General features: G+C 44.4%; 4 protein-coding genes across 6 annotated transcripts; 1 reads left to right on the forward strand and 3 right to left on the reverse strand.

The window, feature by feature from the left end:
- Positions 1 to 4,619: 4,619 nt before the first annotated feature.
- On the reverse strand, positions 4,620 to 9,696 carry LOC139422795 (mitotic spindle organizing protein 2B). Of its 2 annotated transcripts, XM_071174150.1 has the most exons (5): positions 9,564 to 9,687; positions 8,982 to 9,194; positions 8,476 to 8,642; positions 7,252 to 7,398; positions 4,624 to 5,880 (listed from the first exon to the last, which is right to left on the reverse strand). In XM_071174150.1, exons 2-5 carry the CDS (start codon positions 9,173 to 9,175, stop codon positions 5,723 to 5,725), a joined length of 666 nt encoding a protein of 221 aa, XP_071030251.1. In that variant the 5' UTR covers positions 9,176 to 9,194; positions 9,564 to 9,687; the 3' UTR covers positions 4,624 to 5,722. The 2 variants fall into 2 exon arrangements, with proteins under 2 accessions (XP_071030252.1, XP_071030251.1); XM_071174151.1 differs by lacking the exon at positions 7,252 to 7,398 and having other exon boundaries at positions 4,620 to 5,880; positions 9,564 to 9,696.
- Positions 9,697 to 9,956: 260 nt separating this feature from the next.
- On the forward strand, positions 9,957 to 17,196 carry LOC139422794 (E3 ubiquitin-protein ligase TRIM23). 2 transcript variants are annotated; one of them, XR_011635759.1, is made up of 12 exons: positions 9,957 to 10,119; positions 10,916 to 11,078; positions 11,264 to 11,385; positions 11,867 to 12,145; positions 12,619 to 12,801; positions 13,092 to 13,307; positions 13,509 to 13,643; positions 13,746 to 13,875; positions 13,954 to 14,064; positions 14,749 to 14,873; positions 15,385 to 15,741; positions 16,089 to 16,285. XR_011635759.1 is itself a non-coding variant. In XM_071174149.1 (11 exons), exons 1-11 carry the CDS (start codon positions 10,024 to 10,026, stop codon positions 15,562 to 15,564), a joined length of 1,740 nt encoding a protein of 579 aa, XP_071030250.1. In that variant the 5' UTR covers positions 9,957 to 10,023; the 3' UTR covers positions 15,565 to 17,196. The 2 variants fall into 2 exon arrangements, 1 of the variants encoding a protein (XP_071030250.1); XM_071174149.1 differs by having other exon boundaries at positions 15,385 to 17,196.
- A 407-nt stretch (positions 17,197 to 17,603) lies between these two features.
- LOC139422796 (peptidylprolyl isomerase domain and WD repeat containing 1) lies at positions 17,604 to 21,906 on the reverse strand. The gene is made up of 11 exons (XM_071174152.1): positions 21,746 to 21,906; positions 21,437 to 21,539; positions 20,939 to 21,042; positions 20,694 to 20,814; positions 20,123 to 20,570; positions 19,768 to 19,958; positions 19,244 to 19,433; positions 18,628 to 18,809; positions 18,389 to 18,470; positions 18,102 to 18,284; positions 17,604 to 17,936 (listed from the first exon to the last, which is right to left on the reverse strand). The coding sequence occupies exons 1-11, from the start codon at positions 21,876 to 21,878 to the stop codon at positions 17,793 to 17,795; spliced, it is 1,881 nt and encodes a 626-aa protein (XP_071030253.1). The 5' UTR covers positions 21,879 to 21,906; the 3' UTR covers positions 17,604 to 17,792.
- Positions 21,907 to 22,114: 208 nt separating this feature from the next.
- LOC139422797 (protein SREK1IP1-like) lies at positions 22,115 to 25,358 on the reverse strand. The gene is made up of 5 exons (XM_071174153.1): positions 25,138 to 25,358; positions 24,692 to 24,736; positions 23,242 to 23,400; positions 22,748 to 22,820; positions 22,115 to 22,642 (listed from the first exon to the last, which is right to left on the reverse strand). Exons 1-5 carry the CDS (start codon positions 25,148 to 25,150, stop codon positions 22,477 to 22,479), a joined length of 456 nt encoding a protein of 151 aa, XP_071030254.1. The 5' UTR covers positions 25,151 to 25,358; the 3' UTR covers positions 22,115 to 22,476.
- Positions 25,359 to 25,424: the final 66 nt, after the last annotated feature.

The following is a 25,424-nucleotide window of genomic DNA, read 5'->3' on the forward strand; positions in this document are numbered from 1 at the left end:
GAACTGGGATTGGAGAAAGAAAGACGTTCAGCGGTTCCTCTTGCCCCAGTATCACCCCCCCCCCCCTCCCTCCCCCCACTAAGGACACGTGATATTGCAGAGAGAGATAAAGAAAGAATACAAGCCAAAAGGGACGCTTTATGTATTTTATTTTTTGGTTTCAAAACTGTCTTGGTTTTTTATTCTAGCCTACTGTTTCTTAAAGGCACAGTGTTGTAGGCCTAACTGGTCAGTTCCTCTTCTGCATAACAGATGTTTTACTGGTACATCAGTCTCCTATTGTAATATTGCTTCCAATACAATGTTCAAATACAGACAAATACACTTGTTCAGTGTTTTAACTGTTTCTAAGCACAGCCACCTTTGATTTTAGCTTCAACACCAACGAGATAAACCCTTCAGGGGGCTGTGGTGCAGAGCAGATATCTGCTTGATGATAAACATGTTAGATACCAAAGACATTCTCATTGACAACACTTATGTGATCCCTTTGATAGCTTTTGAACAACTCTACTGCAGCTTTAATAAAGGCCCATAGTGACATACATGAATCATTCTGGAATTCTATATAATATACACGCACATACATTCCTCACCATTTTGGCCATAATTCTAGTGATGTGTTCCTGATAGATGGTCTCACTGTTCTCGTATAGGATCTCTATATGGTTATTCAGAACACACACATGCATAAGCCGCGCATACACACACGCACACACCCACCCCTCTCTAATCAAGGTCCCCTCCATACACATATCCCTCATGCCCATCCAGGCACCCCTGTCAGTCCCTCTCTTTTCCTCTCCTTCTCCACTTCTCCTGATCTTCCCTTTGTTAGTGTCCCTTTAAAAAAGCATGTTTTAATGGAAATGATTTTCAAAAGAACATTGAAGCCATAATGGAGAACGTCCTTCAGCAGCTGAGGTCTCCTTCTTCAATAGACAGAAAACTAAAGGAGGAGCCAGACAACATCTGTGACTTGCTGCCCGTCTGTCTGCATGGCAGCCTGGTAACCATCGCCACCTAGTGGTTAGATAAGACAACTAAAGAGAAGGCTTTCCATCATGTCAACAGGTACACCTTACAGGGAAATGCTTGCTTACAAGCCCTTACCTAACATTGCAGTTTTAAGAAAATAGAGTTAAGAAAATATTTTCGAAAATAAACTAAAGTAAAACATAAAAAATAAAGAAAGCACTACAATAAAATATCAATAATGAGGCTATATACAGGGGGTACCGGTATTGAGTCAATGTGCGGGGGTACAGGTTAGTCAAGGAGTGTGTGTGATGTGTATGTGCCTTAGGACTAGGCTTCAGGGACGAATATTTAGGCATGCAGGGACACACACAGTCACACACAGACAACACACACACACACACACACATCCAAAATGAAGGATGACAAATTAGCCACAAAATGACAAGTACACTGTCTGGGCAAGCGACAAAGAAAATACCAACTGCATACACAGCGTTTGGATTTCAAACAATGTCGTGCATACTATCTGTTCCCTATGAGTTATTATTTCTAACCTATTATTGAAATAATAATATTGTTGGTCTCTGTATGGGATCAAAACGAGGAGTACAGTGTCCACATTTATTGAGGTATATCTCCACAATGTAAATGAGAGAGAAAGAGAACGAGAAAGAAAGAGAGAGTGTGTGTGTGTGTGTGTGTGTGTGTGTGTGTGTGTGTGTGTGTGTGTGTGTGTGTGTGTGTGTGTGTGTGTGTGTGTGTGTGTGTGTGTGTGTGTGTGTGTGTGTGTGTGTGTGTGTGTGCATTCGAGCAGCTGAAGGAGAATGGGGGGTATTGTTTCAGTGTAAATAGTACTGATAACAAAACATCTCCTCTTGTACTACATTGGCTCTGGCTTTCTCAAACCTCTGTTTGATACAAGGAATGGAGTCCCCCAACCCTTACTCACTGGTAGGAAGAAGACATTTGGGTAAGCAATAATAAAAGCTCAACCTTTTCCTTTATTACTACCACCTAGCCAATCATTTCAGATCAACACTAGTGCCTAGGGGGTAGGGGCTAGGGGGTAGGGGCTAGGGGGTAGTTTGTGGGCAGGGCCTACTTCTCTTCCACCTGCTCCGGGTAGAATTTGCCCCTAAGGTACAGGTCTTGGATCAGCTTACCCTAACCTGAACCATTACAGGGAAAACCAGAAACTTGACTTTAGATCAACATCTAGAGGCTATTCCATCCCACTCCTAGTGGGGCACCAGCCTTATCCTCCTCCCTCTCTTTCACCCCTTCATCCCCTCCTCCGGCTGCATCCTTCTCTCCGTGGGCCCAGGTGGACTCAGGGTGGCTTAGGTCTGCAGTAATTTCCCCCCCGACTGGTTTTAATGTAAGGGGTAATGCGAGAGGAGACCGGCTCCGCACACACGCAGACGCACACCTCCCCCCTGCGGGAGTCTGGAGCAAGCCGCTGTCTGCACACACGCTCACACACACCACAGCGGTGGACGTGGTCCTCACCCACCGCTGGGTCATTACCAGCATCCCTCCGTCCCCTTTATTTATTCCTCCTTCACTCCTGTTTACTCCCCTGAGCTTCTCCTCTCCTCCGCCCAGAACAGAGGCCTGTATCACTCCATCTCTCGGAGAGAGTCAGGGAGAGAAAGAGTGAGAGAGCAAGAGAGAACTAGAGAAGAGAGGGAGAGAGAGAGAGAGAGAGAGAGCGAGCGAGAGAGAGAGAGAGGGAGGGAGCAAGAAGAGAAGGAAGCAGCTGATACTATAGGAGCACCAACACAAACAGTGCTGTATATAAACACACACAGGCCGGGGGCTCAGCGACTGACCTGCTGCTGCGTGGCAAGAAACACCTCAAATAATTTTCCACTTCTTTTCACCAAAACATCCCTTGTTTACCATGTGCGCTGTGCAAAATATATATATATATATATATATATATATATATATATATATTCAAAAAAATACATCTAAAAAATAATTTGATAAAACATTTAATTTGGCCTTACTGCTATTAGCCCATAGAAACACATTGAATAACAGATTCATACATGGAGCACTAAACTACTTCCATATATACTTCAATGAACCATTTTAACTGTACTTGCTACCTACAGATGCTGCAACATCTCAGAGCATTTCCTATTATTCTGTACGTTGCATAGATCTGAGACATGCCAAAGAGCCACACAGTGGAGGTGCCATAATACCCATAAAATCTAGCGGTCAAACAAGGAAATGGTTCCAATAGTTTTTCCACAATTAATTTTTCCGATAGGGGATTTTTAGAAACACTTAAAATAAGGTCTGTGTTTCGTACAGGCTCAGCCTGGCATGGCATTTTCAAAATCATGTAAATAAAGTTGACATCATGCAAAACTAGAAATTCCTGCAAACTCCTGCACGTCATCTCTAGCTGACACCTTTGATAACAGTTATTGTGGAAATATAAAACTTGCACAAGACAGTTCGCAGAATGTAGCCGATTTATTCATTTCTACATTTAGCTAACATTAGATAGTTAATCCAGAGATTCTTACCTTTGCCTAAATTCGTCAGTCTGGTCCAGATCATCATGGCATTTGTAGTCCTTTATCAGCTAATTAGTATGCAAATATATTGATAAAAGTCACCTTGTCCTAAAGAGATTTACACAGTTACACAGTTGTCAAAAAAGGGTAAGCCTACACAGCCCTTATTTGAAATGTTTCTTAAATCCCCTATGGGGTAAAATGTATGGTGGAAAAGATTGGAACCATTTCCCTGTTTGACCTCTAGGTTTTATGACTGTATGCGGTGGATTAACACCAGATATCTATCTCTAGTGTAAACAAACTGATTTTTATGGGGATTTTAATTATGATAATTAGACTTCCGCAGGTGCGCGGACATCGACTCTAGGGGTCTTACACACACACACACACTCTTATACGAACGTGCACACAAGTGTCCCTGAAACGTAAATACGTGTAAACAAACAAACACTACTTCCTTATACACAGACAAAATGTAGATGTAGAATGGTCACTGTAAAGTTGGATAAAAGGCAAATGCTACAGAACGTAGAATATAATTGTCATGTAAAATATGGAATCGTGTTGGCCACAACATGTGCAATGTTCTGAATGTTTCATCTCATTGAATACATCCGAGAGCTACATGATATGCTTAGTGTGTGTGTGTGTAGGGGGGTTTACATTTTGGATTATATTTTTTAAACCTTTATTTAATTAGGCAAGTCAATTAACAACTAATTCTTATTTACAATGAATGCCTAACCCGGCCAAACCCTAACCGAGATGACACTGGGCCAAATGTGCATCGCCTTATGGGACTTCCAGTCACGGCCGGTTGTGAATCAACCTAGGATCAAACCAGGGTCTGTAGTGATGCCTCTAGCACTGAGCTGCTGTGCCGTAGACCGCTGCGCCACTCGGGATTTGGTGTAAGATTGCTGGCAGGCACACCCCATGTGTCTTCAGTTCCCCCTATAGGCCAAAGGAACCAGACACATCTCAGTAAATGTTTGAGTCTGTCCCTGAGAGAAGACAATACATTGTCACATCACACCAGCCGTTTAGGGAGAGACCATGACACCACATACCTTACAGGCCCAACTCATTGAACAGACAATGTTGCACTGGCGAAAAGTCTTTATTGGAGTCAAATAGACGATGAACAGTACACATTTCAAACAGTAATAATCTTTGTCCTGTATACAAGATTCACTGGAGAATGTCAGAACCAGGAACCTGAATAGATATATATAGTGCATATAACATATCTATTCAGTATTTACAGACAGGGAGAGATAAAGGAAGAGGACAACTTTAGAATATCAGTCGTATGAATACGAAAATGATTGAATTTGAACCAATGCTATACGATGAGGCATTGTCCCAGAGAGGTGACCTGTACAGTGCATCGTTCTGTCTCTTCCCAGCTGTAGCGTCACAGTAGACCGAACATCACATTTTACTCACCATCTCCTAGGTACACACATGACACAGTAGACTGGTGGACAGAGAAAGGAACACGCAGTAGCTTGTAGAAGTGTTATTTGTATTTTGACAACATTTTGGGACAAGCATGTGCAGCATTAACAGCTGCCTCTTCACTCACTTTCTCCTCGTGGGTATCAGGCAGAATACAACAGCAGTCCGTTGTGTTGGACAAGAGAGACAACAGAATTGGCTGTACTCTAGTAACTCCCGCTAAGCCAAAGGAAATTACAACAAAAGACCCAGTATTGTGTTGGATTTCAGCATGGTAGACAAAGAGGACCTCTATACAAGGTGTCCCCAAAAGTGGTATTTTTTTATGGTACTGTACTAAGAACTGTTTCGGTCAATCCTTATCCTCAACCCAACCATGATACGCTAACATATCCCAATGGACTCTGGACCCAAAGAGGCACATCTCCCAGCCTTTTGGCAGGTTGAAAATCAGCACTGGTGACTAAGAGGTAAGCATTAGAGGTCACACTGATTCTGACTTTCAGAAACAAGGTTCATCCTCTACTGATCTGACGTGGAAGCATATGAAAGGTGAAAGCAACATTGGGGACTAGGTTCATACCTTCACTAAAACAACTGTCTTATATTAATTTATCTTAATTCAACCGAGGAGGAGAGGAGATTAATTAGCCGTTAATGTAGATGAAGGAAAGAAGACGAGGAGAGGAAGCAACTTAAGACTTGTGAGGTGCCCCATCAGTCATCCCTCCTTCCTGTGAGGTCTAGTTGGTGGTAGTTGGGGTGACCTGTGAGGAGGAGCTGCTGCTTCCAGAGCTCTTGGTGGTCTTCTGCCCCCTGGTGGCGCTGGGCTGGCGTGGCACCCTCTGGCTGGAACCCTCTCTGCTCTTCTCCCCGTGGCCAGCACCCGTTTTACTACGCACTGCAAAAACAAAGAGACGGGTGAGAGGGATGGTTTGCAGTGTGTGTGTGTGTGTGTGTGTGTAGCTGTCATGCAAGGCAAAATGGCTGTGTTTGGGGTGGGATAAGAACATGCAGATGAGCATGTTCAGATGAGAGACCAATGAGACACTTATGAGAGCATGACAGACAGCAATGAAGATGGAACACTTTATTCAGTCTAGACTCTTCCTAAATCGCCCTATGGGGAAAATGTCCACCCCCTCAAGCAGGTGTATCAAATTCAAAACCATGCAGTCAAAAACTTTTTGTCAAATATAGCGCTGCAGTCTACATGAGTAGAGAAAACACAAAAACAGCAAGATGAGGTTAACGAACAAACACACATACACTCAGAGTCCAGTTTATTAGGTACACCTATTTAGTACCGGGTCGGACCCCTCTTTGTCTCCAGAACAGCCAGAATTCTTTGGGCCATGGAAATGTTGCTCAATTGGTATCAAAGGACCTAACGTGTGCCAGGAAAACATTCCCCACACCATTACACCACCGCCACCAGCCTGTACTGTTGACACCAGGCAGGATGGGGCCATGGACTCATGTTGCTTACGCCAAATCCTGACTCTGCCATCAGCATGACGCAACAGGAGCCAGGATTCGTCGGTCCAGGCAATGCTTTTCCACTCCTCAATTGTCCAGTGTTGGGGATCATATGCCCACTGGAGCCACTTTTTGTTTTAGCTGATAGGAGTGGAACCCAGTGTGGTTGTCTGCTGCAATAGCTCATCCGTGAAAGGACAGACATGTTTTGTGTTCCAAGATACCGTTCTGCACACCACTGTTGTACTGCTCTGTTATTTTCCTGTTTGTGGCCCACCTGTTAACTTGCACAACTATTGACATTCTCCTTCGACTTCTCATTATCAAGCTGTTTTCACCCACAGGACTGCTGCTGATTGGATGTTTTTTGTTTGTTGCACTATTCTCGGTAAACCCTAGACTGTTGTGTGTGAAATACTTGAAACGGTGTGTCTGGCACTGACGATCATGTCACGCTCAAAGTTGCTGAGGTCACTCGTTTTAGCCATTTTAATATTCAATCGAACAGTAACTGAATGTCTCGATGCCTGTCTGCCTGCTTTATATAGCAGATCCCTGTCTGTAGGAGCAACCCATTTTCATGAACAGGGCGGTGTACCTAATACACTGAGTATACCTGAGTCCACATGCACACACACTGTGAAGCTCCTACACACTCTACAAGTAAACTCAGTGCACAAGGTGAAGACATTGAAGTACTGGAGCCAGACAGGCAAAAAAACAGAGAGGTTCAAGAGTTTCTGGAGAGAGATGGAAGGATAGAGGGAAGAAAATGAGTGAGTGAAAAGGGGACCTTGAGAGTGAGGAGAGGAGGTGTCGTAGACCATCTTAGAGTTGACCCTGGTGGGCCTGGGGACAGCAGAGGAGGAGGTGGTGGAGGAGGTGAGGGGAGGTGCAGGGGGCTTAAAGCTTTTAGTGCCAGACACAACAGAGTCCTCTTCTTCAGCAGCGAGATAGATATGCACATAGAGTGTTTGTGCATACACACCACAAGTACACAGAAACACACATAGAGAAGAATTGGAGAGGAGTTAGAGTGCAAACTGAAATATACAGGTAACATTGTAAAGTTAGTTTTTGACTGGAGGCCAATGTATCCTATTCTCTTCTCCATTCATTTATATTCAGCTGGCTGGCCAAGGCCACAGTGGAGTGAAGTGGAGAAGACAATAGCAGCAATGTGTTAGTTAGTGAGGGGAATAGGAGACATTGGAAGATTAGGTGTAGAGACTCTGGGGAAGTGAAAGGGGGGAATATCCTGTCTGAGCAGGATACAAGGGTTTAAGCAGAAGGCTGCAAAGCAAGCAAAGCAACAGAAAGATATTTATATTTTCTATTCTACCTAAATAATAAAAACAATAATTATCTGTCCTTACCCGACAGAAAGACACACAGGTATGGTTATGGTACGGTAAAGTCTCCCGTGGCTCTCCTTCCAAATCTTGTTGACTAAACTAGCGGAAGTCTGGAGAACTTTAGTATTGGTTTTTGCATTACAATGGGAGCACTGGCATTCAACGCTCACATTTGATTGGCTTTGAGTAGAAATGACATTTCCCCTCTGGAGAGGTATTTCGCTGTGTCTCGCTTTTCCTACTTCGTCAGACAACATTTTAGTAAGCTATACAACGTTAGTTTTGAATCTAGGTTGCAAGTCTGAACATTTTTCAGAAACACAACTTCTGTTTGGAGCACCATCCACGCTAAATATTTAATTGGTTTGATAAGTGGAAAACATAACACTAGTATATATCTTGACTCCACCACATTCCACCCTTTTTTTATCATCTTCATAAAGGGAAATTCCCAAGGATTTCTAACATAACTTCTGAGGCTATAGAAACATTAACGCTCTTCCCTGTCTGTCTCTACCCGAGAGACATGCACTGTTATGTAGAGGAAACAATGAGCTATATAGTCTGGCTGGGCTACCAATGAGAAAGCAGTATTGTTTTGCGGAACAGAAAACCACAACCCCTCTTTAGCTCTCTCACCACCTGATCCAGACCCTACTGACCTCTGGGTTCTGTAGGGGCTGTGGTGGTAGTGGTGGTGTTGGGGTAGGAGGCGGTGGAGGAGTCTCCCATGGAGGTGTCAGCTATCCTCTGGCCAGCACACATTGCCTTCAGGGTCTGGAACACAGCCAGTGGAGCCACGTTCATCTTCAACAGGTCCACAATGATCCTACAGGAGAGGACAAGTATTAAACTAAGAATACAGTGTACACGCTCTCTCTCACACACACACACACACACACACACACACACACACACACACACACACACACACACACACACACACACACACACACACACACACACACACACACACACACACAAAATCAGTCAGTGTACTGGCCTGATCAATGCATTAGTCCGAGTCTAAGTCTGTCGTATAAGATGGGTTAAAAATACCAGCTTAGAATAACATAGGGGATTGTGTGTTCAGATCAGAGGAAAAGGAGAGGATTGATGAGTAAAGGAAGCCAAGTTAGACTATTGAGATGCCCCCTCTCAGACGTACTTGAAGACCTCCTGGTCCATGGCGATGCCTGCGGCCTGCGTCAACTCAAATAGCTCACTCTCCTCGGCGTTGAGGATCTTCTTCTTCTTCATGGCATACTTGGTGACGTTGCCGCTGACCGTCACGCCCATGGCAGGGGAGTCTGGGGCAGTGGGGAGGGGCCCGGGGGCGGACTGCTGCTGAGAGTGAGACATGACGGGTCACTTCAGTCACCTGGGGGCCAAGAGAGAGGGAGGAGATCAGTATGAAGGCATCTTATTAGCAATTCAATCAACAACAACAAAAATTTCATGCATTTTCTCCATTGTTTACATTTTTTTGATGAGTCCACTCATTGGTGGTATGTACGTCTCTATTACCATACAACATTTCAATGTAATTTTAGCAACTTCGTCAGCTAGCTAGCAATCTATGTTCGTTTGGCAAGAATTGTGAATGTGGCTACGAAACGTAGCTAACGTCGCTATCTAACTAACTTAGCCCTCCCTATACGGCGCCGTGCTTCCACTCGTGGGAATGCGCGGCGTCCGCTTGCCAATACCTCAAATCTGATAACATTATTGCACATGAAAAGCTTCTTACCTCAGCACTAAGTGGGGGTAGAGGTTATTGACTTAGTGTGGTACTTATTTAGGGGGAATGATCAGTCTGTTTTCCCTGACGGTTGTCATTCGTGTTGTTGAAAACATAGGCGCGGAATAATTACGTCACAGTTTAAAAAAAAAAAAGGAAAGTGCGTAAGTGTTGCAGAAAAACGCAAGAGGGCGTTAAAATCTAAAAACCTCAGAACCGACGCGAACAGCTAACGGACTCTTCCATGTCCATATAAGGGGTCATGGATAGTCGCCAGTTTAATTTTTGGTATATATATATATATAACTGAAACGTATTTCCTAATTATTATACATCCAACACAAAATAAGCACCAAAGTTACATTTTATAGTTCTATTTTGTCAAATTAAATTTGTGGCCTACAGATATTCGGCATATGCATTTTCGAATCCACACTAACTGTGTAAATGGTTTAGTCCTAGGTCTAGGATGGCCGCTGCTGTGGGTGTAAACAAGCAGGGGACCGCAGCAACGATGGATGTCTGTGTTCGGCACGTCAGGGGGGCCACAAGCAGCACCGTGAAGGTTGGTTGAATACTTGCACGTCTAAATAAGCATATAAACAACGTTTGAAGGCGATACGCCGTTTGCTCAAATTACCGACCAGGGCGCTCGGATCGGGGGAACTCTCAATTCTGCTGTTTTGCGGCCGGGCCGTAAACCCATTGTCAAACGATCGGCCTGAATTTGTGTGTGTGTCTGCGTAGACAATAGACATGTAATCCACAAGATTACAGACAGAATCACCATCTGGGTTAAGTGCCATGATCACAGCTTGTTGTATCAACCATGCAACTGCATCAGCTAACTCCACCTCTCATTAACAGCATAGCATGCTAACGTTAAGGCGCTAATCCGCTAGCTATAGCTGATACACAGTCTAACATTTGTTAACTTGCTACTTCTTTGTGCAGAACATTGTGTGCCATCTGAAAAGTCACTAGCTGTGTGCAGTTGATTCAGGAATCACCCTCAAAACAAATGTAACACCTTCATACAATTGTGCGGTTTTGCATGACAACTTCAATGAAATGGAGATTTCGCAGGCAGGCTAGTGTTGTCGCACTAGCTAGCTACGCACTTTAATAACAAACCACCATCTGTAGTTCGCTGTGTGACTTTTCGTCAACACTACACTAACCAAATGAGTTCCATGAGAAGCCAGATGAATTTGCCTACAGGAAACATGACGCAGACACCATCTCAGTCCATGCAGAAATAAGTCAATTTTGAATTGATATGCAATGACAAGGGGTCCATCTAAGTAAACTCAACCTATGTGTGTGGTTGACGTGACCTGTATGTGTGTTGTTGTCCCCAGGTGTTGGAGTGTGGGGTGTGTGAAGATGTCTTCTCTCTCCAGGGGGACAAGGTCCCCCGGCTGCTGCTCTGTGGTCACACAGTCTGTCATGACTGTCTGACCCGGCTGCCCCTGCATGGTAGAGCCATCCGCTGCCCCTTCGACAGACAGGTCACAGAGCTGGGTGAGTTCCATAGGATTTAGTTTCTATACAGGCCTTTTGTGTTCCTGTGTCAGTGAGCGTGATGTAACATCCATCACAATATAAGGTCTCACTTGTTTACTTGTAAGCTTTTAGTCCATCGCCTCTGGGAAATGTGTGAATGATTTGATGATGAATGAATGCTTTTTATTGACTGTGTCTTCCAGGGGACTCTGGTGTGTGGGGTCTGAAGAAGAACTTTGCCCTGCTGGAGCTTCTGGAGAGGCTGCAGAATGGAGCGTCCAGCCAGTTGAGCATGGCAGAGGACGCCCTAACAGGCATGGGAGAGGTAGGCAGTAGTTATCCCCACCCTGGGTTCCCATCTTGAGGTAGGCAGTAGTTACCCCCACCCTGGGTTCCCATCTTGAGGTAGGCAGTAGTTACCCCCACCCTGGGTTCCCATCTTGAGGTAGGCAGTAGTTACCCCCACCCTGGGTTCCCATATTGAGGTAGGCAGTAGTTACCCCCACCCTGGGTTCCCATCTTGAGGTAGGCAGTAGTTACCCCCACCCTGGGTTCCCATCTTGAGGTAGGCAGTAGTTACCCCCACCCTGGGTTCCCATCTTGAGGTAGGCAGTAGTTACCCCCACCCTGGGTTCCCATCTTTCATCTTTCATTATCTGAAAACACATAAAGGATAGGTTAAAGCTATATGGGAATTGGCTTTGATCTGCCTAGTTCTTTAACATCCATCCATCCATCCAATTCTCAAGGACACTTAATGACAACGACACATGAAATGTAACACTATCGTATGTTCTCCCCTCCAGTCAATAATCCGCTGTGACGAGGACGAGAGCCACACGGCGTCTATGTACTGCACGGTGTGTGCCACCCACCTGTGTGCCGACTGCTCCCAGCTCACCCACTCCACCCGCACCCTGGCCAAGCACCGGCAGGTACCCCTGGCAGACAAGCCCCACGAGAAGACACTATGCCCGCAGCACCAGGTCCACGCCATCGAGTTCGTCTGTCAGGAGGAGCTCTGCCAGCCTGGGCCGCTCATGTGCTGCGTGTGCAAAGAGTACGGCAAGCACCAGGGACACAAGGTACGGAAGGCGGAGAAGGACGAGTCAGCTGGGAGTAGCCTCACTGGTTGCTGTATTTATTTATTGACTGACTGACAGGTCAATCACTGAAGCAACGTTCCTAGCAGCACTAGAGACCACAAGCAAATCAGAATAGCTAAATGAATGGTCACTTGTCGTTGTACTGGTTGGTAGTTCAGCTGGTGTGATTTAGAGCTGTGACGATCCCAGTATCGCAAAATTTTGTCCATGGCAAAAATAGAAAGCAGACCAAACTCTTTGGTCCTTTAAAAACCTGCTGGATGTAAAATATTGTGTGCTATACTGTAGCTAAATAAATAAACGTGACTCTGGATGACAACATAATTATGTTTGTTTTCAACATTAGGGCTGTTTTCATAAAGAAGTTGAATACGCTTCGTGTTTTGTTTCCTTGCCACGATACTAATGAGGATTGTGTTAATTTCTCCTTGCTGATTGCTTCCTTCCTGTAGCATGCAGTTCTGGAGGCAGAAGCCAATCAGATCCGTGCGTCTATCCTGGACATGGCCCACTGTATCCGGACGTTCACAGAGGAGGTGTCGGAATATTCCCGGAAGCTGGTTGGGATCGTACAGCAGATTGAGGGAGGAGAACGGATAGTGGAGGATGGCATCGGCATGGCACACACCGAGCATGTAAGAACAGCTGGCTGTGGATAACAACTTTTTGCATACTAAACAACCGATTGACTTTAGATTTCAAAGTGGATAGATAGGCTATTCAAATGTAATTGAGGTATAACCGTTATAAAGCAGTTACTGTATTTACAAATTACGGTAGCTACATCTCAAAGTCCTGGGAAACATCATTGTATTTCCTTCCAAAAAGTCATAACATTGCTTATGGTTTATCATAGTGTATATTTCATGATGCAGTGTGTAATCTGTGTATTCCTGATGGACTGTCGTCTGTGTGTATTCGCCAGGTCCCAGGCACGGCAGAGAGCGCACGGTCCTGCGTACGGGCCTACTTCGCCGACCTCCACGAGACGCTGTGCAGACAGGAGGAGATGGCGCTCAGTGTAGTGGACGCACATGTCAGGGAAAGGCTCATTTGGCTCCGGCAACAGCAGGAAGACATGACCATCCTACTGTCCCAGGTCTCCACAGCCTGCCTGCACTGCGAGAAGACACTGCAGCAGGTAGGAGCCAAATGGGCCACTGGTGGGGATAACATCTCTAGAGCACACTGTAGGAATGTCATCTCTGCTTGCACTGGATGGTGTCCTCTTTTTCAATAAGAACCACTAAGGTCTTCCTAAGGACTTTTGTATGGTCTGAAATCAGATAGGAAAATCACATTTACAAATGAAGACTGATGTCTTCCCTGTCTCTCTCTGTAGGATGACTGCAGAGTGGTCCTGGCCAAGCAGGAGATCAACAGACTGTTGGAGACTCTGCAGAAACAGCAGCAGCAGTTCACTGAGCTGGCCGACCACATCCAGCTTGACGCCGGTATCCCCGTCACCTTCACGAAGGTACAGCACTCTGCTCTACTCTGTAGGACTACAGAACGTCATACACTCCAATGAAAAACAATTAGTAACTTCATTTAGACTACATTGTTTTCTCTGTTCCAGGACAACCGGGTCCACATCGGCCCTAAGATGGAGATCCGGGTGGTGACCCTGGGACTGGATAGTGCAGGGAAAACCACCATCCTCTTCAAGCTGAAACAGGACGAGTTTATGCAGCCCATCCCTACCATAGGTAAACCCACAACAGTGTCAGTCATTAAAATGTACCTGAATTGAATAGCCACTAGCCACTCCTCCTTGTCATCTGTAGGTTTTAATGTGGAGACAGTGGAGTATAAGAATCTCAAGTTCACCATCTGGGACGTTGGTGGGAAACATAAGCTACGGCCTCTATGGAAGCACTATTACCTGAACACACAAGGTATCTGTTTACCTCTTTCTTTCATATTACCTGCTTCCCTAACATGTACTGTATACTAAACATTAGGAACACCTTCCTACTATTGAGTTGCCCTCAGAACTCAGAACAGCCTTAATTCGCCGGGGCATGGACTCTACAAGGTGTCAACTGTTCCACAGGGATGCTGGCCCAGGTTGACTACGATGATACCCACAGTTGTTTCAAGTTGGCTGGGTGTCCTTTGGGTGACAGACAATTGATACACATGGGAAACCGTTGAGTGTGAAAAACTCAGCAGCTTTGCGGTTCTTGACACAAACCGGAGCGCCTACTACCATACCCCATTCAAAGGCACTTACATATTTTGTCTTGCCCATTCACCCTCTGAATGACACATACAAACAATCCATGTCTCAATTCTATCAAGGCTTAAAAATCCTTCTTTAACCCGTCTCCTCCCCTTCATCTAGACTGATTGAAGTGGATTTAAAAGGTGACACCAGTAATTGATCACAGCTTTCACCTGGATTCACCTGGTCAGTCTCTCATGGAAAGAGCAGGTGTTCCTAATGTTTTGTACACTCGTTGTATATCAATAACTATGACAAATGTACTGATTTTGAAAAGAGAATTGTAAAGTGTTATAAGGATGATTTGGGTGAAGAGGGCCCTGACTTATTTTTTCTGTCTCCTTTCGCTCTTCAGCGGTGGTGTTTGTGATTGACAGCTGTCACAGGGATAGGCTGATGGAGGCCCACAGTGAACTGGCCAAACTTCTGACAGAGAAGGAGCTGAGAGACGCCCTGCTGCTCATCTTCGCCAACAAACAGGTATACACACACACGACCCCTTGGTCCAACAAACAGGTATACACACACACGACCCCTTGGTCCAAGAAACAGGTATACACACACACGACCCTTTGGTCCAAGAAACAGGTATACACACACACGACCCTTGGTCCAACAAACAGGTATACACACACACACGACCCTTTGGTCCAAGAAGCACATTGATTAATTAGCCCAAGGGGTTAGTGTCCGAGCCTACTAGGTGAAAAATCTGTGTCTGAGCAAGGCACTTTTATTTTTACATGTTTTTTATTTAAACCTTTATTTAACGAGGCAAGTCAGTTAAGAACAAATATTTCAATGACGGCCTAGGAACAGTGTAGTGCCTTGTTCAGGGGCAACCTTTTGGTTACCAGTCCAACGCTCTAACCACTAGGCTACCTACCGCCCCTAACTGCTCCTGTAAGTAGCTCTGGATAAGAGTGTCTGTTAAATGACTCAAATGTTGATTGGCTGACGTGACCATTGACTCGTTTATCCTCACCTGCAGGATGTCCCTGGAGCTGTGTCGGTGGAGGAGATGACTGAGCTGCTGAGTCTCCATAAGCTGTGCTGTGGGAGGAGCTGGCACATCCAGGGATGTGACGCCCGCAGTGGCATGGGGCTCCACGAGGGCCTGGACTGGCTGTCCCGACAGCTGGTGGCTGCAGGTGTACTGGACGTGGCCTAGACCTCCCCTTGCTGCAGGTGTACTGGATGTGGCCTAGACCTCCTTGCTGCAGGTGTACTGGACGTGACCTAGACCTCCCCTTGCTGCAGTTGTACTGGACGTGGCCTAGACCTCCCCTTGCTGCAGGTGTACTGGACGTGGCCTAGACCTCCCCTTGCTGCAGGTGTACTGGACGTGGCCTAGACCTCCCCTGATGACTGACTTCTGTTACCAAGTAAAAACCCCTTACCATAGATCCCAGAACGATCTTCTTAAACCATCCACACCATAAAGACCTGTACACCATAGACCTGCACCAGTCACATCTACCTAAACCTTTTACCTGATGATTGGCTTATGGTAGACCCAGTCCAACCCATACCCTAAAGACCAGTCCTACCAAAGTCTCATCCCATACCTTTCACCCCATACTAAGGCCCTAGCCCTACATCCCATACCTTTCACCCCATACTAAGGCCCTAGCCCTACATTTCACCCCATACTAAGGCCCTAGCCCTACATTTCACCCCATACTAAGGCCCTAGCCCCACCTTTCACCCCATACTAAGGCCCTAGCCCTACCTTTCACCCCATACTAAGGCCCTAGCCCTACCTTTCACCCCATACTAAGGCCCTAGCCCTACCTTTCACCCCATACTAAGGCCCTAGTCTTTCACCCCATACCAAGGCCCTAGTCTAAGGCCTTAGCCCTACATCCCATAGCCGTTCTACCCTTCTCACCCCTAACCTGCAGATAAGCTTCTTACCCACAGCCAGTGAATCCATCATTAGTCGTAATGCTTTGTACTCTGCTCTATCCTGGGTATGCTAGCTAACATGGCCAGGTTATAGGGATTCCCTCAAGCTTACTAAACTAACCTGCTTATAAGACTACACATTCCCATATTGCCTCAATGCAGATCAGATGAGATTCAGTTCATGGCGAAACTCCATGTTGTAGATTTTCTTCATTGGTACCAATGCACTTGACGTGTGATGATTTCGTGTAATGCAGCATCAGGTCTTGAAATGACACCGGTAGTGGGCTGAGTTCAGCTATTATTGACATTGGTTAAATAGTGCAGTTGAGTGAAAAAGCTATTTATGTTGGGTGGGTGGGTAGGGGATATTGTAGTAGCTGTGGTGGGAAATATCTAAAGTGTTATATGAAATCTTTCTCACACCTGTTTTGTGGAGTGTCTTGCATGCACTTTTCTGCCGCTTCAATACATCTGGGTTGTGCTCATGAGGGTGCAACGATTGACTCATGTTGTATAGACTAGACATGATTCCTTCATCTAATTGACAGAGGATGATCTACACACTATATTTCTGAACGTTCCAGAATGTTGTGCCCTACAGAGTGTGATACTGGCTTCTTTTGAAACCAGGACCCCTGGTTTGAATGTTTTCATCACAACCTGTGGTCTGATGGTCTTCTGTTTTAGCCCATCTGTCTGGAGTGCTGATTGTTACATTCTACATTAATGTTACCCACATGTAGATGTGAAACATTAACCAAACACCTTTCAACTCCTGTTATTGTATGGAGGAACCATCCTTTGGTTTGAATTCACTTTCCTCATTGCTATGTAATGTTACAAATTCTATGTAGAAATAAAATGCATGTGTGAAGAGCCCTCTGTTAAAGCATCTCAGATTCTGAAACATTTAGAAGCACAGTGCACATCCACACGTTACTCGTGGATTTGATAAATCATAATTAATGTGACGCTATTAAATAAACTGTCTAGATGTTGCTTTTTAAAAATGTAACCTTAACTAGGCAAGTCAGTTAACAACAAATTCTTATTTACAATGGACGGCCAAACCCGGATGACGCTGGGCCAATTGTGCGCCACCCTATGGGACTCCCAATCACGTCCGGATGTGGTACAGCCTGGATTCGAACCAGGGACCGTAGTGAAGCCTCTTGCACTGAGATGCTGCGCCACTCGGGAGCTTATATGGTCCAACCCATTCAGAAAAGTTGCAGCTGGATAATAACTAAAATGATTCTATATGTTGCCAGTAGCATGGACATTTCTATCTGAACGTTCTGTAATGAATGTTAACAAGACACTGGTTTATTCAAAGTACAGCTCTGTTGACAAACATGTTACTAAGCAACCAACAAATTCTTAATTTCTCACATCCAAGATGGCAAGATGCATTCTTGAATAATCCAACACGTTACTTTAAAAATGGAACGTAATAGTACACAACATATTGGTGAGATGGAAACATGATTACTTGATGGTGATGTTAATGATGCTGATGTCTTCGTAAGGTTTGTCTGTTTTAGGGTTGACTTTGAGGTTGGAGATCCGCTGAACCACCTCCATTCCTTTGGCACTCCTTCCAAACACAGTGTGTTTGTTGTCTAGCCAGGGCTGTAAAGACAAGTAGGGAGAGATGCTCACTTAGGTTTATTTGAACATCTTTGTACATAATGCAGAAATGTACAATACTTGACAAAACAGGGATAAAAACATTACTTCAACTGAAGGAATGCAGAGAAAGTAAAAGATCAGACTTCACAGAGAGTGAAGAGTTACCGTGGGCACGACGGTGATGAAGAACTGTGATCCGTTGGTGCCGGGACCTCCGTTGGCCATACTGAGTGTGTAGGGCCGGTCGTGTCTCAGCGTGGCATGGAACTCATCCTCAAACTCCCCTCCCCAGATACTCTCCCCTCCCATGCCCGTCCCTGTAGGGTCCCCTGTCTGGATCATGAAGCCCTGGGTGGAGAGGAAAGAGAACAGTCAAAACATAGTCCGTTACATCTTGTGATTCAGTTCCTACTACAAAGTCAAAACAATGAGCAGTGATTAAAATGTCCTACCTTGATGACACGGTGGAATATGTGGCCATTGAAATAACCATTCCTGCTGTGAACACAGAAGTTCTCCACTGTTTTGGGACACCTGAGATACATAAAGTAGTCTATAAACATAAGTAAAATTGTCCAATAAAATATATCATAATTGCAAAACTGTATAGGTTCTGAGGAAAATTAACAGACAGAACCCATGGCATTGCAAATGGAAAGGAAGCCCTCTAAAACAACAGAGGGTGACCTACTCGACAGGGAACAGTTTGATGTGGATGTCTCCCATGGTGGTGTGGATGATAGCGCTGTCTGACACCCTCTTGGGCCCCTCTGCCTGGGTAGCAGCCATCACCTCCTCCTTAGACGGCTTCTCGTTGAACACGTCTCTGTCTGACTCGGCACTTTTAGTGTCCTCCGGCTCCCTCTTGGAAAACTACCAAGACAAAAGAAGGAATAGTGACAAAAATCCTGAGGAAATTATGTAATGCGGGTGAAAATATGGCAAAGAATGAAGCAATAAGGTATATGGCTGGTATAAGGGCTGTACTTATGCACAACGCATTGCAGAGTGCCTGGACATAGCCCTTGGCCATGGTATATTGGCCATATACCACAAACCCACGAGGAGCCGTATTGTTATTATAAACTGGTTACCAACGTAATTAGAGCAGTAAAAATAAATGTTTTGTCATACCCGTGGTATACGGTCTGATATACCACAGCTTTCAACCAATCAGCATTCAGGGCTTGAACCACCCAGTTTATAATAACAAATAAATAGCAGCACTGCAAGGGAGCAACAGTAATAGACCATTTATATTTTGGACGGGCTAGAATTGCCCTGCAGGGACAAATAAAGTTGATTACCATGTAGAAGCGGTTCTTCTTGAAAGCAGTACAGAAGATGGTGGGGTCTGGCATTGTGCTCTGCAGGGCCGGGTTGTCTGATGCCTTCATCTCGATGGTGGGAGCTGTATTGCATGCCTTGGCAACCCCCTGGAACAGGCTCAGCTTCACCACACGAATGTTCTCTAGCTTCCCCAGGATACGTACACACCTGAACACACATGGGTGGGAAATAAAAACATATTAGACTAATGCTCTCGTCATTTTCACAAGACAAAGGGGTTTCGTGAAAACATTGTTGGGGCAAGGGTTAGAGACAGTCCACAACCCTGGCCCTGGAGAGCAACAGTGTGTGCAAAATGTTTCCATCCAGCCTTAAAACATCTGATTCAACTAATTAACTTATCATCAAGAGCTTGATAAGTTGAATGAGTGTTTTTTTGGTGCAAAAAGCCTGCTCTCTCTGTAGCTCTCCGTGGCTGACACCCACTGTGTTTTTAGAGGATATTACTGTCTTAAGTCCATTTTGACCATTTAAATGCTACCTGTTGGTCTCCACATTGATGACCTTGATGCCCAGCATGGTTCCGTAGAGGACAAAGTGGCCCGTCTCATCAAAGATGATGTTGGTCAGCCTAATGCCATCCACTTTCTCCAGTTCCCTCTCCACCGCCATCCTCCGACCAAACTCCATGTCTGGTAGCTGTTGCTTCATTTGCTGCAGCTCTGTGAACTTCTACAGGATCAGGTCAGAGATGGGCCATGATGAGAGAAATGAGCACAGTTCAGATAAATGCACTGGGGAAATGTGGGAAATGGTGATAAATTATAACAAGATGTAGCACAGTTTATTAACAGCAATATGAAATAAAGTCCTGATTCTGAAAGTTGGAAACTTACCGATAACGACTCATCAAACACCCTCATCAGTTTTCCCGTCAGGAAGCGGAAGATCCTGACTTTCCTGTCGGTTGCGATGGTAGCCATCTTCTTCCCGTCGTGGGAGAAGGCCAGGCTGGTGGGGTAGGTTTTGTTTTTGGCAAACTCATAAAGGTCTGTGTCAGTCTTATACTGCCAGTCCACGTGCCTGGGGAATTTGAACTCGCTGGGGAGGCCGGTCCAATACTCCAGCATTCCAGCCTTGTCTGCGGAGACGATAACCCTGTATCTAGGGTTGAGGCGGATCTGGGATAGCGGAGAGGAGTGCATCTTGTCGAAGGTGTGGAGCTTCTCGTTGCTTCCTCGTCCATCATAGACAAAGATCTTCCCAGTGGATTTCTCTGAGCAGGCCACGCAGCAGATGGCATCGCCTGGGTTGTAGATCCACTCACACTGGCCAGGGTGGAAACTACACAACACACAGAGCAGAGGAATGGCAGATCAACTAGGAATAAAATATGTGCTGTAGCTCTATAACTAAATTGCTAAATGTTTCACCTTTAAAAACAATAAGCAAAAGATGCAAACTCACCCCAGCTTCAGCATGTTGATCATGTCAAAGTTGACCACATCAAAGACTTTCATGGCCTGGTCGTCCCCAACAGAACAGAATAGAGCTCCATCAGCACTGACAGAAATACACTCTATAACTCCTGTAACACATAGAACAAGAATAACAGTGAATTATAGCCTTGAAATTACATTTCAGTCAATCTAAAGCCCAGTCTGAGGTTGCATAAAGATACATGTTAATTCATACAGAGACATTATTCGTACCAAGATGACTGCGGAAGTGTTTGACAAACTCTACCCCCTCATCTTCTTTCTTTTTCCAGAACTTCACATGGCCGTCCTGACTGGCTGTGATGATGAAATCTGTCCTGGAAATGACAATAATAGAAGAGTTTATGAGGCAGACTGATCACCATTGGTGTGTGTGTAACATTTGGCATCCAGGAAAACACAAATCAATGTACCAGGAAGTAAACAAATCAGCAAGTGAAAGTGTCTCATGCGGGACCAAGACGGAACCACAGCCGCAGTCAAAATTGGCAATATCGTAAATATGAATGAAAACCCTAATTCAGGGTTAAGCATAAGGTTACCAGTGTAGTTAAGGTTACTGCTATGGTTAGGTTCAAAATCCGATGTTAAGAAGATCAATTGTAGACATAGGCAGGGTTTATGACTTTGTGGCTGTGGTAACTAGTGATGACCGAAAAAGAACCATATACCTGTAGCTAGAAAACTGCAATAGCTAGTTACAATACTTACTTGGAACAGACAATGTGCGTTATAACATCCCTATGCATGTAGCTCCTCTCGTACATGGCTGCCGATGGCAAATTGTCCAAATACACACGTTCATACTCCAGCACTGTACGAAAACAAAACCACTATTGTTAGAAGCAATCACAATGAGAGCAACACGATTTCAGCTTTGTTCTGGGAAATTGTTTGAGCGCTAGGCACTCTGGCTAGCTTGATAGCGAGGAGCACATAAGTTAGCACACATCCAGCAATGCAACATAGCTCGCTAGCTCAAGTTGCTTTATCTCGCTGGTTAGCTTTTCCATCATAAACCTTTTCTCTTCTTGGTCTGTGTCGCCTCGCTTGGCATGGGTCCAACCCATTCTTCCTCTTCTCCAGCTTCTCCATCATCCTGATTATCGTCTAGTTTTCGTTTCAGATCTGCGTTCTCTGTGGTGGCCGCCATATTTGCCGAATTCACTGTTTTCCCCTCGGTTTCCGTATCCGTTCACCGCGGGCTTGGAGAACAACTCAATAGCTTAATACCGCTCCCTGCAGTACAGACGTGGAATTAAAGTGCATGGCTCTGCATCTATCCTTTCTTCCATCTGCCTTTTCCATTCTGATAATTTACTTGAAAGATCAACACTTGGAAAATAAAAAGTTCAAACGGTTTGCTAATAAATCAGATAATCTACAAGCTTTCTATGTATAGAATACCTTTAATAACAAATTCCATCAATAACAACAAAAATACTTTCAGCATTCACTAACGTCAAACAACTAACAGTAAATGTGGGTCCATTGTTTCATTTGTAGCAGAGGCTATATTAACCAGACCTTGAATCTGTGAAACGCGAGGGCCAGATACACTCAGTGTCTGCACCTATTACTTTCCATAGGACATAAATCATAGAACAAAATTTCAAATTAAAGTTTTTAAAAAACTCTATAATATTTTATGGTAAAGTGTGTCTAAATACATTTTAATGTCTTAGTTTGATTCCTCTGTTAAATGACAGGTGCAAATACTCAGCAAATCTGTCCCTAAATGTTCCATCTTCTCAATCAGTGTCAGAGGACCTGCTGGAGCTGTCAGATGAGGAAGAATCATGTTTCTTCTTCTGCTTCTTCTTGTGACGTTCCTTCTTTTCCTTCTTGCCCTTTTTCTTGTGGCTTTTGTGTTTCTTTCTCTTCTTGCTCTCTTCTTCGTCACTTGATGAAAAGGACCTGCAAAAAAATGACAACTTCCACAGTTATTAAACATACAACACCACTAATAATAGGCATAATTATGTATCACAGATACTGGCATTAGAAGACAATGTGACGTACCTCTTCCTTTCAGACTTTCTGTCTTTACTTTTCCTCCTCTTGTGTTTAATTTTCCTGGTGTCCTCCTGGGAACCTACAGCAATCAGGACAAATACACAAAACCATTCAGACAAAAAAAATAAACTTGAATAAAAGTGAGCAGGTGATGAAGCCAAGACTAGGTCATATAACTGTGTATGTTATAACAGAGTAATACAGCAGTGCTAAGTCTGTTATAACATCACTATTGTTCTGTTGTTTGTGGAACAAGCTTCAAAATGTTCTTAAATGTGATGTTTTGGTGCCTCTAAGACAATTCAGAAAGCTGATTGAGGACCTTATTACTGATGAATGTGTTTGTTTTTTTATGGCCGTGTTTTTCTTTCTGCTTGCATTTTGATGTGTGTATTTTCTGTAATTCAGGGCTTATCTGCAAAAGAGACCGTGGTCTCAGTACTGAGAAAATAAAGGTTAAATAAAAAAAATAAAAAAAGAATAATAATTGTCTGTTGTACCTTTTGAGTCTTTTCCTCCCCGGCCCAGCTTGTCGTTAGGCAGATCCTCCTGCTCGTCCTCCGTACTCTCTTCGCTGCTTGTACTGCTCACGTCCAGGACAATGTCTTTCCGGGGGTCCACACGCACAAAGTTACGGCACTCGAATGTCAGGTGGCCGGCTGATGAAATGACAAGGGTAGAGAAGAGAGTAATGAAGGGAAGTACTTTAGAGAGCAGCTGTATCTAGCACAGTATGATTATGACAAACAACATCTCCACTTCGCTGATCCTCAACACTGGGGCCCCACAAGTGTGCGTGCTCAGCCCCCGCCTGTACTCCCTGTTCACCCATGACTGCGTGGCCATGCACGCCTCCAACTCAATCATCAAGTTTGCAGACGAGACAACAGTAGTGGGCTTGATTACCAACAACGACGAGACAGCCTACAGGGAGGAGGTGAGGACACTCGGAGTGTGGTGTCAGGAAAACAACCTCTCACTCAAGGTCAACAAAACAAAGGAGATTATCGTGGACTTCAGGAAACAGCAGAGGGTGCACCCCCCTATCCACATCGATGAGACAGCAGTGGAGAAGGTGGAAACATCACAGACAAACTGAAATGGTCCACCCACACAGACAGTGTGGTGAAGCCGCAGTAGCGCCTCTTCAAATTTGGCTTGTCACATAAAACCCTAAAACTTTTACAGATGCACAATTGAGAGCATCCTGTTAAGCTGTATCACCGCCTGGTACGGCAACTGCACCACCCACAACAGAAAGGCTCTCCAGAGGGTGGTGCGGTCTGCACAACGCATCACCGGGGGCAAACTACCTGCCAAAAGAATCAACAATAACCACCCGAGCCACTGCCTGTTCACCCCGCTACCGTCCAGAAGGCGAGGTCAGTACAGGTGCATCAAAGCTGAGACCGCGAGACTGAAAAACAGCTTCTATCTCAAGGCCATCAGACTGTTAAACAGCCATCACTAACACAAAGAGACTTCTGCCTACATACAGACTTGAAATCATTGGCCACTTTAATAAATGGATCACTAGTCACTTTAATAATGCCACTTTAATAATCTTTACATATATTGCATTACTCATCTCATATGTATATACTGTATTTTATACCATCTATTGCATATTGCCTATGCCGCTCGGTCATCGCTCATCCATAAATGTATATATTCTTATTCCATCCCTTTACTTAGATGTGTGTGTATAAGGTAGTTGTTGTGGAATTGTTAGATTAGATAACTTGTTAGACATTACTGCACTGTCGGAACTAGAACACAAGCATTTCGCTTCACTCGCAATAACATCTGCTAACCATGTGTATGTGACCAATAAAATGTGATTTGACACACTCAGGGGTCAGGGGTCAGCAAAGACAATATTGTAACTGTATTCACAAGGCTTGAATATGTAGAGTTAGAGACATGATATAAGCAATAAAGATTACTTACGATAACCACATTTCTTACACCCAGCTCTGATGTCCTTATTGGGACCTGCAAATTAAGTGAGAAATCAAATCATTTAGAAATGTAACAACTTCTTGCTTTGTTGTTGTGTAGCAAAAACGTAGGCCTGTAACGTTATATTTAACGCCTAAAATAATTGGATTCCTTCTATGATTCACATTGAGACTAGCTATAACATAACACAACTATTATCAAATGAATAGGGAAGCTAAACTGCCATACACAAACTATTGTAGAAATAACTTTAGCTAGCTATCTAAACATTGAGCACAATCATGCTAGCTAATCAGAAGTGCAAGGCTAGCTAACCTAGCAGTCCATAAATTCCATAAAAAAGGCAACTATTCGATAGTTAGGCTATAGCTAGCTAACTCCAATTGCCATTATAATATGACATCCCTATTAGTTTTAAGTTGGATCAAACATACCTGATGCAGCCATTATCACACTTTATTGACAAGAACCTTGTTGCGTTCATAAATTTCAAACCATAAAGTTCCCAGTGGGTCCTCTACAAAATAGCTCCGGTAGGAAATATCAACGGGTTAGTTCCCTGTAACGTCTTTGGTAAAACCGCATTTTGAGCGGATTTCACTCACTACTTGATATATAATTCTAATTTACTAGTATTTGTGACTCTCTTCTTTTTCATATATCTTTCATAATAAGGGTTTTCTTGATATAAATGTGCAAGTCTCCTTCAAGCTAATTTATG

Source organism: Oncorhynchus clarkii, chromosome 12 (genome assembly GCF_045791955.1).
Source record: "Oncorhynchus clarkii lewisi isolate Uvic-CL-2024 chromosome 12, UVic_Ocla_1.0, whole genome shotgun sequence".
Classification (NCBI taxonomy): Eukaryota; Metazoa; Chordata; class Actinopteri; order Salmoniformes; family Salmonidae; genus Oncorhynchus; species Oncorhynchus clarkii.